The following is a 12,815-nucleotide window of genomic DNA, read 5'->3' as shown; positions in this document are numbered from 1 at the left end:
ATGACATTTTATCCAACAGATAACATACCAGACACCAGGGGTAAGCGGATTATTCACTTAATAAGTCCAATTTTCAGATACCCGTTACTGAAGCGTGGTTGTACTTTCCCCACTCATACAAAACCACTGTCCTCGCGCAGAGATTCAGTTTATGTCACTGCAGTGCAACAGCCCTCTTTATTAAGGACATAATTCTGAGTCATGACAGTCTTATTTCTCTTCTCGTTACAGCCTTTGCTGCTCAGCAAATCAGTTCTGAACCACTGAGCCATTTTTGTGAAATGGGAATATAACGCAACATAGTAAAACAGTAGAAAATGCAAATTAATGGACAATACATAGAAGACAGATGAACGGACCCTGGTGGCTCTGAACAGAGAAAGCTAACACCAACTTTACTCTGTCACCCATGTATAAACTAATGTGTCCCAGTTTAAAGACCTAGTGGAATTTCTGGGGCACCTGGGTGACTCAGTCAGTTGCGTGTCCAACTTTGGCTCATGGCATGATCTCACAGTTTGTGGGTTCAAGCCCTGTGTCGGGCTCTGTGCTGACGGCTTGGAGCCTGGAGCCTGCTTCTGATCTGTGTCTCCATCTCTCTCTGCTCCTCCCCAACTCATGCTCTGTCTCTTTCTCTCTGTCTCTCAAGAATAAACAAAACAAAAAACCTAGTGGAATTTTTGACAAAATGATAATCTTACATTTCAAGTACGTGAACTATGAACAAAACTGCCTCATTATTTTGCTTTTCCTCCAACATTATCAGGCTGCTTAAAAAGATCCCCAGGATCACCAGTACAGTTCATAAACCCTACCCCAAAACCCACCAATTAAAATATGAGGTGGAACTCCTGGTCCACAGAGTTTGAAAACGTAAATACAGCATCGGACTCATATAATTCTTAAACTATGATGACCCATTAAATTGGATCCCACCGATTCAAAACATGTGATATAAATAATATGAGCATCTTATGTGGACCATGTTGAAACCAAAGATGCTTAACAATTCCAAAGACCAAAATGTTTTTGAGAACTTGTATTTTAGAAGTTTTGAACAGTTGGGGTATCAAATTTAGGTTACTTTGTCTACCACTGACGTTGGCAATGGAAAGTATTACTCTCTAAAAATATGTTACACACAGAAGAGAATATAAAGGAGGGAATCAGCTTAAATTCAGATCAAGTCCAGAACAAGATTTAAGCATACACTTCTGCAGATGAGATTAAAATGGACCCTTATTTCAAGTACATGTGTTACCATTATCTGCCTTTGAACAAGCACATCTATTACACCGAGAACATATTTTGCTATTTTTTACCTATAGGACCTGACTGTCAATGCTAAGGAAAACAAATGGATTATTTCTCATTCCATTGTTTCTTTTTTAGGTATGACTGATTGGGGGGTACTCCTGGCCAAGTGTTGAATATTCCACAATGCATGGGAACTAACCAAGCCTTGATCTGTTGGGTTGTTTTGTCTTTTTGTTTTTTTTTTCCAAAACTCTTAACTGAGAGCCAATCCATGAACACGAATGAAAATTATTTTAAGAACAATGACATATATACAGTGTAAAGGCTACATTTAGTGAATGTTAATCTTTCCTTGGATTCTGTTTTCATAGATTAAAGAAAACAAAATTGCCATCAGTCTTTATATGCCTGTTTGGAAAAGCAAACCCTTCATCAGCAAGATGAGCAGAATTTACAACAGAAATTACTTGTCACCAAGTACACTGTTCAGTTGTGCAGATAAATAAAGCAACATTCATGTTTCAACAAGGATGACTGGGGTTCTGCACCCTTCTCTGGGTCCCTCTGGGAAAGACGGAGCGGGGGTCACGTTACTATGCATCCAGGTAGCAAAACAGGCCTCAGCCATCTCTAAATGTCACTTACAATCACTCAGTTTACCAGAGTCACTCACAGATTAATCCAGGAGAAGCGGAAAAGCCAGACGGGTGACAGGCAGGGCCACTGGGCACAAGTAAGCAATTTATGCATTTTTAAAAGATTCTCAGCAGAAAGAAAGGTGGCAAAATTTGCTGCACTACGACCCTCGCCCAGGAAAAAAAAAGTATCTTGGGTAATTCATTTGCCCAGGGAGGGTTCCTTTTTGTAACTCATACAACTGCATCACAATTAGCTAAAACTGGTGCCGGAAGGTTCTCTTCGAAGACAGGCATCCGGTACACCATCTCACAGATGCAGAGGAAAAAGAATGCAGAAAACCTTTTTGTTCTTCCTGATCAGAAACGGCAATGCTATCCAAGTCACATTGATTATTCAACTTAAAAGGCATTTCAGTAAGCAGTACAAACACAGACCTCCGAGTAGAAGTATGTATATAAAACACACTGAGTTATCCGGCATGGAGCCACGCAGAAAGTCTTGCTATGACAGACTTGAATTTTTATTTAAATGTCAGAATCACAGCAGGAATAGCTAAATGCACCATACTAAAAAGTTCTTATATTAATGGTTCTGTTTGAGGAACTCCAAAGTTATTTGACACATTTACATATGTGGCCATGATCCCATTACATTCTGATAAAAATTACAATGTACTTTACTATCTCACTATATCCAAACAACATATATGGCATAACTGTTCATTTGCTTCATTCTTAAAGCACTAAAATGAGTATGTGAACTTTTTCCCACATAAGTGATGAAGCAACCTGAAACCACGTTTCCCGGCTTATAAGGGCAATCTCCGCCCTAACTACTTGTCTTCTTCCCCCTGCTGCTTTTTTTTCTTTTTCACTCTTGGAAGAAATACTCCTATTTTCTACTGTAAGTTAGCTGAGAAACTGATTCTTGCAGAAGAAGAAAGTAAAGCAAGTGTAGCAATAAAAGGAAACCCACCTATGGACAATGTAACTATAAATACACTTTTAACAAAGCAGAGTCCTGAGTATTTCAAAACATTTGTTACTAAGTTTTATTCTACTGAATTAGAAGACGTAAATTCCTTTCATATGGTGCACGCATTTGAGTTGTAGATACTTCTTAAGCAAACACTTGATAAATATAATTAAAATGTTATTAAATACAATGTTTTACATCATGTCTTTTCTTCATATGTTGATGAATGTAGTATCTTATCTAATAGGAAATTTAGGATAACTGACTTTACAGAAGATCATATGTTAAAAAACTCACATTCTAATCACTTACTATTAAAATAATTAAATACCTTTTGTAGACTGGTAGGATTTAGCTGAGTTTTGTCTATTATTTTCACAGCGACCTAAAAAAAGAGAATCATTAAACTATATTTGAGAATACATATTTTGATGGATAAAAACTTACAAAAGAAAAAAATCTTTTGTTTCATTCCCAACTAGATGTACTATAGTTCTATTTGGAGTTCACACAACTAGATGGTGAAGTTGTGATAATCTGGCAGCCTTGCTGTGTGTCCCATTGACTTAGCTTTAACACATTCGACTCTGAGTCAATAAAATTACACCTTTCTTATTTTTTTCCAAGCAGCCCCTTTTAAAGTAAAAATCATCTGTAATCTTTTACCTATGATTTTAAGAAGTTATTATTATCAGAAGGGAGGCTGATGAGCTTTCAGCAGGTTAGGTATCACGTGAACAACATGGTAAGAGAAATCGAACGCCCAAGCTCACTTATAGCAGCAAACTAAGCAAATGGATTTGAATGTCCCTGAAGTCTCTGCCTGATGGAGGCTGTGTTGGAACAGCTCCTGGCAGGGGACTAAAGTCAAGCAGAAGTGGCAGTGATATTAGGGACAGAGAGAAAGAAAAACTTATTAAAAACAAATAATGACTGAGATCTTCACAATGTCCTAGCTGGCAGGGAACCATTTGGTAATACTGTTTTTCAGTCTTTACTGTGTAAATTATTAAAAATGAGTAATAATAATAATAGTTACAAAATAAATTTTTGCTATATACCTACACATAATTTAAAACACATGGAATTTTATTATGTTTTTTAAAAGTTTATCATCAAGTTGGTTTCCATATAACACCCAGTGCTCATCCCAACAAGTGCCCTCCTCCATGACCATCACCCATCTTCCCCTCTCACCCTCCCCCATCAACCCTCAGTTTGTTCTCAGTATTCAAGAGTCTCTTAGGGTTTGCCTCCCTCCCTCTCAACTATTTTTTCCCCTTCCCCACCCCCATGGTCCTCTGTTAAGTTTCTCCTGTTCCACATATGAGTGCAAACATATGGTATCTGTTCTTCTCTGCCTTATTTCACTTAGCATGACACCTTCGAGGTCCATCCACTTTGCTACAAATGGCCAGATTTCATTCTTTCTCATTGCCATGTAATACTCCATTGTATAGATAAACCACATCTTCTTGATCCACTCGTCAGGTGATGGACATTTAGGCTCTTTCCATGATTTGGTTATTGTTGACATTGCTGCTATGAACACTGGGGTACATATGCATCATATGCTCCTCTGCATCAGCACTTCTGTATCCCTTGGGTAAATCCCCAGCAGTGCTATTGCTGGGTCATAGGGGAGTTCTCTTGATAATTTTTTTGAGGAACCTCCACACTTTTCCAGAGCATTTGCACCAACAGAAAACACATGGGATTTTAGAGACCCAATTCTCTTATTACCTGAGAAAAACATCAGTATAATAACACTTGTGGGCTCTAAACAGATAAAAGTCAGTGGGTGACCTGCATACATTTATACCCAGTTTACTGGACGTGATAATTAATGAGAACATCCCTGGCCCTGCTCCTGGGGTCCGGGAACGACGGTCGTCGGAAATATTTACAGAAACCGAACCGTGTAGACAGAGTCTGTGAAAAGCTCATCATCTGTAGTCACGCCTGACTTACAAGAGATGCTACGTGAAGGGATGAGTCTTTTCTAAACGTTCAGAGTCAACTTGCTGTGTCAATAAGCTCTGTCGATGGACATCCATTCACACATACCCTAGCATTTACCGTATTTCAACGGTCATTTATTCCCGTCATCAGCCACAGGGAAAGCTCTTAAGACTCCGGAGAGGTCCAAGCAAATATTAAAAAGCATCATGGACACTTACCTCTCTACCCGTTAGAACATGTCTTGCCAATTTCACTTTGGCAAAATTTCCCTTCCCTATTGTTTTCTGTAAACGATAATTTCCAATGTGAGGCTGTTCGTCGGCGGACGTAATGGAGTTTCTACACCGAGGAATGTTCTGTCGGCTACTTGATTTGGTGGGCTGGATGTGTGGCTCGGTGTATCCATCCACAGATGTGTGCTAAGAAAAAGGTTAACAAGATTTCATTGTTAATGAGGTTATATTTTTAAAATGACTACAAATAACTTTCATTGGTAATTCAACTTCAACAAAAATACATTCCACTACGCAATTTTAAGGTGAAAGAATTCTATTTATAATTCCAACTTGACTTGAGCTCGCTTTGCTGGAGGGAACAGAGCTATTCAAAATGGAATGTTCTGCAAACTTTATACGCTTTTGATTAAAAAATATAGAAAGAGATAGAGAGAAGCCATATAGACCATCACTCCTCTGAGGGTACCTTCCTTTTAGGAAGAGATGACAACACAGTCCAGGAGTGTGTCATTACAAGGGCAGAATGTCCTTACTGCCAAGACAAACGACTTTGTGAGGACAGTTCTGTTTCTCCAGCTTCGCCGGGCTACTGGCCATATCCACTCTGTCCTTTGCTGGCATATAGTGGGTCATCTGAGCAACCAGGTGCCTGCTTCAGATACACTTCTAGTCAATTCCTGCCCAACCTCCTCTCTCAGCTCACCGCACCTAACCCAGAGCGACACCCTGCGTGGGTCCATGACCAACATCCCCTACGTTCCCCCTCAGTGCTGCTCTGGAGGGAAGGACGTCCATTTGTCCCACAGCATCGCACTAGCCTGCGGCCGCACTGATTAGCTGGTCTGAGTGCAGGCTCAGCATGTGGAGCCCACGTCAAGCTGCCCAGTGAACTGTTTCACCACTTCCGGTCGTTCCTGCTCTTGTTCTGTTTTGTCTGCATCCTAAAATACACACATTTCTAGCCGTTTTTGTGAAAATACAGACTCACACATAATAAACGTAACATCTGTGTCCAACAAACTTCTTTAAAATAGCAGAAGATGAGGAGCACAAATTAACAAAAGAAAGGGGGTATCTTATTTGCAAAGCAACTAATTCAGCCTTTGCGGTCTTCCTCATACAACTAAAATTTGTCTAGGGGCACCTGGCTGGTTCAGCAGGAAGAACATGCGACTCTTGATCTCAGGGTCACAAGTTCGAGCCCCACCTTAGGGGTAAAGATTACTTAAATAGACAAACATTGAATAAAAGCTTGTCTAAAAAGTTCTGGTCAGAAAAATTTTTAAGGGCAACATTAAAGATAACTCCATTTACCAAATTCATGCAAAGAATGACTCAGGGTCATTTTCCTATGTGTTATTACTTTAGGATTTTTTTTTAAAGGAGATAATTAAATAAAGGGGCTCCATAAAAATACAAGGCTTCTACATTCACGTTTTTAAAAACTCGACGAGGAACTGAACCATTTTCTCTGTGTCTCACACGTGCCTGCAGCCCCCGGCCTCACTGGTGCCCCTCGTGTGTTCTCACAGCACACTGTGCTTCCACACAGCTCAGCATCTGCTCCGCTGTACTACCATTGCACACTTACTTCTCTGTCTCGGCCACCCGACCACGGGCGATCCAAGGACAGGGATGTTTTCTTTTCGTTTTTACGTACTCACCACACTGCAGACCGCCAGATACAGGAAAAGACTCGATAAATCGATAGTTCTCAAAGTGCTGTCCCTGAACCAGCACCATCAGCATCATCTGGGAACTTGTTAGAAATGCAAATTCTCTGGCCCTGTTCCAGGTCTACTGACTGAGAAGGTCTAGGGGTGGGCCCAGCAATCTGTGCTCTAACAAGTTCTCCAGGTGACTCTGAGGCACGCTCAAGTGTAAAAACTACTGCGACAAACAATGTACAAAAGGGGTACATACAAAGTTACTCACTGGCTCTTAGAGAATACTGTATTATCCGAGCACAAACAGATGTTAATTACAATCAATTTCTAAGCATTAACAGGTTGCCGTACTGTTTCCCATAAATAGTACTTCTCTCCCTGAGCTAGTTCTGCAGGGATTGTGGGCCATCCATCCTTCAAGATTTAATTTTCTCTCTTCCTCAACAATGCTTCCTATGTCTTTCCACAAAGCAGAGTTGATTCCCTCTCTCTTCTGTTGCTATTTCTATATCCAGTAAAAACTTCTACTCCTGGAACCATTATACCATCTTCTAAGTGTGTGTACATGGTCTGTTCTCACTGTTTGAGCTGATGCTCCTGAAGTCCCATAACTTAGTCCAGTGTTAGGCATAAAGAAGATACTCAGTATATAAAAACTAAACTGAAGGAAGTTAGGGCCCTTGTACTCCTGATGCCCCACAGAGGACGACTTTTTTTTATGTTTATCTATTTTTGAGAGAGATAGAGCAGGAGCCGGGGAGGGGCAGAAAGAGAGGGAGACACAGAATCCGAAGCAGGCGCCAGGCTCTGAGCTGCCAGCACAGAGCCCGATGCGGGGCTCGAACCCACAAACTGTGAGATTATGACCTAAGCTGAAGTCAGATGCTCAACTGACTGAGCCACCCAGGTGCCCCGAGAAGGACTTCTGAGGAACGATCCTGCTGTCCTAATCTTTGGTGGGTATAAGACCCACCTCCCAATGCTGATTACAAGGCACATCCTAAAGCTAAACCAAATTATGACAGACTATATTACTGGCCTCAAATTTTCACGCCCTTTGCCATGTAACTCTCCAATGTCCTCCCAGTGAGGGCAGGGCAAAGCTCCTCACTCTTTGGAGGCTCACTCACGTGATTGGCTTTGGCCAATAGAATGAGTTGGAGGTAACAGTATAGCTAGTCCCAAGCTAGTCATCAAGAGACTTCGCTGTGTTTCAGCTTGCTCTCTTAAACTTCTGCTATAACCCTGAGAAGGACTTGCCTGGGCTGACGCCAGAATACGAGAATACACAGAGCAGGACTGTTCCCAGCTGAGCCCAGACTAAATCAACTGGTTCCCCAGATGACCCACTGGCTCCTAAGAAATTATAATATGCTTGTTAGTTTAAGCTTCCGATCTTTGGGATGGTTTGTTACACAGCAATGTCAGCTGATACACACAGGTATCACTATTTTTAAATTCAGAGATAAGCATAAGGGAACAATGAATATTTTGGAGATTCTTATCAGATATGTTCAAATTCAAAAAGAGACCAAAAAAGAGGGGGATGCTATATAGTCAATCCTCTAATGAGAAGCTCTTGATCAAAGAAGCTATATGTGGGTAGAATCCTTGAGTTTTTGTATCCTTAGCAAGTACAATGAAAAAGAGGGGACAGCAAACTTTTTTTATAAAAAGCTGGATAATAAATATCTTAGGCTTTGTAGGTTGTCTGCTGTCTGTTTCATATTCATTTCCCCATCCCCAAGCTTCTTAAAAATATAAAAACCGGGGCGCCTGGGTGGCTCAGTCAGTTAAGCGTCTGGCTTCGGCTCAGGTCAGATCTCATGGTTCGTGGGTTCAAGCCCCGCGTCGGGCTCTGTGCTGACAGCTAGCTCAGAGCCTGGAGCCTGCTTCAGATTCTGTATCTCCCTCTCTCTCTGACCCTCCCCTCTTGCCCTGTCTCTCTCTGTCTCTCAAAAATAAATAAAAAGCATTAAAAATTTTAAAAAATATATAAAAACCTTTCTTAGTTTGGGGCCATACAAAAACGCAGCAAAATGCTGCATTTGGTCCATTGGATAACACATCATATTTTGCGATGACAGATTAAGTTTTTTCTAGCAGATTCTACCAACAGAGGAGGAGACTAGTGGAAAAGCACAGGTGTGGCTCTGTCTGTACTTGAGGAGCAGAGGGGAGGACAGAGGGCTCATCTAGAAATGGTATTCCTTCTCCTGCCACCCCCGAAGTTGGAAAAGGAAGCATATTCTCCTAAATCCTTTTTAAAAATAAGATATCTTGGGGCGCCCGGGTGGCTCTGTCAGTTGAGCATCCGAACTTGGCTCAGGTCACGAGGTTCATGGATTCAAGCCCCGCATTGGGCTTTGTGCTGACAGCTCAGAGCCTGGCGCCTGCTTCGGATGCTGTGTTTCCCTCTCTCTCTGCCCCTCCCTGGTTCATGCTCTGTCTCTGTCTCTCAAAAATAAATGTAAAAAATAAAAATAAAAATAAGATCTCTTAAGTTTCAACATTAAGCATGATCATTTTATGAGCCATCCAACTTCTTCAGAATGCATTTATCTGAGTCTTAAATTACAAATTGAAATAGAATATATGGAAAATATTTTATAGTATATAATTCTGATTATAAAACACCCATACAAATACCCTCCCCCTCCCTAAACCGCATCTTTTCTTAGATTGCCACATCACCACTCAGGAGCTTACTCTCTCCCTGAAGAAATAGTTTGGAATAACTGATCTCATTCCTGCCTGATCAACAGCTTAACTCTCAAATCGAAAACCTGGCAAGAATATGAATTCAGCTCATGCTGGATACGCTGAGTTTAAGAACTATCTTAGCCCTAAGGCTAGTATATAGAAGAAATTAGGTTTGCTTAATTATAGAATAGCTATAAGTTTTAGTCCCCATCTTTAGCTGCAAATACAAGTTTAGATCTTGGCATTTTTCTTCAAATTGTCCACTGAAGCCAGCTGACCTTGAACTCGCTCATTCTTACTGCAGCAGTGGCAAAGGGGCCCCAAGCTGGCCCTGAGCGCGCAGCATACTTGCGGTCATTGTATGCCATCATTTCATTCACTCTTCAAGTCTGCATCCCATAGATCCATTACTTCAATTCTTGAATAATAAGAGAATTTTCCCTGCCTTCAATACCAACTGAACTGAAATGAATTTTTCTACTCATTAGCTATGCATTCTTGGGCAAGCTGTTTAACCTTTATGTACCTGTTTATCAGTCAAACTGCTAAAACTCGTCCTTGGGAGGGAAGGTGAACTTTTTTTTTTTTTTTAAGTTTATGTACTTATTTTGAGAGAGAGACAGAGAGAGACAGAGAGAGCACACACAAGCAGGTGAAGGGCAGAGAGAGAAGGAGAGAATCCCAAGCAGGCTCTGTGCCGTCAGCATAGAGCCTGATGTGGGGCTTGAACTCACAAACCATGAGATCATGACCTGAGCTGAGATCGACAGTCAACTGACTGAGCCACCCAGGTGCCCCGGGAGGGGGAACCTTAAAAGCAGCCGGCAGGCGGGGGGGGGCATCACAACATATACAAAGGAATGGCAAGACAAATGGCAGCCCACTTTTCATCAGAAACAATGGAGGTCAGGCGACAGTGGAAGATGCTTGATGTGCTGCAAAAAACCCAAATGGAAACCCCAAATTCTTCATCCAGAGAAAAGATTCTTCAAAACAGAAGACAGAGACATTTTTAGATGAACAGGAGCTGAGAGAATTTGCTGCCAGAAGAGATACTATATAAAATGCTAAAGAAAGGTTTTCTGGCTAAAGGGAAGTGGTCATAGACAGCAAACTGAAGCTACCACACCAAGGAAGAGCGCAAGAGCACTCTGGAAAGGAATAAACGTGGGCGAGTATAAGGAGAGTACAGATTTTTTTCATCGTATGACTGTTTAAAGCAAAAAAATTATAACACCATATTATGGACTTTATAACGTAATATAAGCAATGTGAATATATGTGAAAATAGAAGAACAAAGGTCAGGGGAATTAAAATACTCACAAAATCCTCACATTTTATCTGACCTGGTACAACAGTAGCCCCAGGTAGGCTGTAATAATATATAAAGGTATTCTGTAATCCCTAGAGCAAGCACTGCACTGAAACCAACCAGAGGCCTGAGTAAGAAGTTGACAGAGGAATTCAAACGGAATACTAAAAAACACTGATTGACTCAAAAGGAGGCAAGAAAGAGAGAAGAGAGGAACAACACAACAACAGACAGATGGGGCAAAAACAAAAAGAGCAAATGATGCTTACCAAACAGATCGGTAATTATATTTAACATAAACTGGCAAAAAATTTCAATCCAAAGAGATTATCAAATGAATTTTTCAAAAAGCCCCAAATGCATGCTGTCTCCAAGAGACACACTGTAAGTATGAACACACAGAGAGCCCGAAAGTAAAATTATGGGGGAAATCTACAATGCCAACACGAAGCAAAACAGCTGGAGACGCAATAATGCTACCTGACAAATCAGACTTCAGCAAGGAGAACGAACCAACAAAGTAAAAAGACCCACTATACAATGACAAAAGGGCCACGTCACCAGGAAGATGCCACTATCCTAAATATAAATATCTATGCACCTAATACCTGGGTTTCAAGAAGCAAAAATGAAAGAATAAAGAAAAAGAACTACACAAATCCATGACCATGAGATTTTAAGACCACTGTCTTGAAAGAACCACACACACATGAACACGAAGGGTAAAGGAGAGCCAAACAACTCAGGTCTGAAGTGCTCGAAGCACACGGTGCACAGACTCCAAGTCAAGACCCTTTCTCCACATCCTTGTCGCCCTCCGTAAAGACTGCACGCAGGCATGAGTTTAGTTCTCTTTAGGAGGACCTCTTTGGATTTTTATCAAAGGACAGGTTAAAGAACAGTCACATCTTGTAAGAAAACATGACCACAGGGGCGCCTGGGTGGCTCAGCCAGTTAAGCGTCCATTTGACCCTTGATTTCAGCTCAGGTCAGGTCATGATCTCATAGTCGGAAGATCGAGCCCTGTGTGGGGCTTTGTGCTCAGCGTGGAGCCTGCTTGAGATTTTCTCTCCTTCTCTCTCTGCCCTCCCCCCGTACTCTCTCTCTAAAATAAAAAAGGTTTTTGAAGAAAACATGACTGAAGATAATCACTAATAATGACTAATGCTTATTTCGTGAGGAGCCAGAAATACACCTGTGTTTACTTGCAGAAAAATTCTCTCAACTGCTATACTTCCTTATTTATACTAAGTTACTATACAATAACGCCTCCTTCCTTTCCCAAGTCAGTGTTTCACGGCAAATTTTCATTTTTAAATGCAAAATAGTGAATGGTTTCAGTAGAAAACAGTAGCTTTATGAGTGACAAAAACTTGTAAGCAGCAGAAAAAGAATACTTGTTGAAAATGGAAGGCCTCTAGCTTCTCTGCCTGTGTTCCTACAGCACTTGGGACATTTCTTTTTTCTTTAATTTATTTTTGAGAGCAAGAGAGACAGAGCATGAGCAGGAGAGGGACAGAGAGAGAGAGGCAGATACAGAATCGGAAGCAGGTTCCAGGGTCCAAGCTGTCAGCACAGAGCCTGATGTGAGGCTCGAACTCATGAACCATGAGATCATAATCTGAGCTCAAGTTGGCCATTTAACTGCTAAGCCACCCAGGCGCCCCGTACATTTCTTTACATAGCCCTTAAGACCTTAAGTGTGATTGTATTTTTTTTTTAAACTACCACCTACTAAACCGTGAGCTTCAAGGCGGGCAAGCACCTTTTACACTTCTTAATCATTCAAATAGTGGGTGCTGTATGAATGGACCCACTAAGTATGTTATTTTATATTATAGGAACCCCATTTAAATTACACATAGAAAAAAATCTATTTTATCTTATATATTAAAGCTTATTTCAATGAGATGCCAACAAATTTGTGAAGATGGTCAATATTAAAATAAATTGCTCCCCGAACTTCCTAATAGCCCCCCGCTCTGCGCCGCATGAATGCAGAGGGCGGAGCTGCACCATCCGGAGATCCTGCCTGCCCTGAACGAGAAACTGCACAGTATTTT

The 12,815-nt window shown here is 41.1% G+C and overlaps 1 protein-coding gene across 1 annotated transcript in view; it reads right to left on the bottom strand.

The window, feature by feature from the left end:
* The window catches only part of MARK1 (microtubule affinity regulating kinase 1), a 73,717-nt gene extending 63,910 nt beyond the window's left edge, over positions 1 to 9,807 (bottom strand). The window contains exons 1-3 of the mRNA XM_029933407.1: positions 9,718 to 9,807; positions 5,052 to 5,252; positions 3,203 to 3,256 (exon numbers count right to left, since the gene is read on the bottom strand). Of these exons, the coding sequence (XP_029789267.1) occupies positions 3,203 to 3,256; positions 5,052 to 5,252; positions 9,718 to 9,807 (345 nt within the window). The remainder of the gene's footprint in view (positions 1 to 3,202; positions 3,257 to 5,051; positions 5,253 to 9,717) is intronic.
* Positions 9,808 to 12,815: the final 3,008 nt, after the last annotated feature.

Source organism: Suricata suricatta, chromosome 3, assembly GCF_006229205.1.
Source record: "Suricata suricatta isolate VVHF042 chromosome 3, meerkat_22Aug2017_6uvM2_HiC, whole genome shotgun sequence".
Classification (NCBI taxonomy): domain Eukaryota; kingdom Metazoa; phylum Chordata; class Mammalia; order Carnivora; family Herpestidae; genus Suricata; species Suricata suricatta.
The sequence above is the reverse complement of the archived record's forward strand: the minus strand, read 5'-3'. Positions and strand labels throughout refer to the sequence as shown.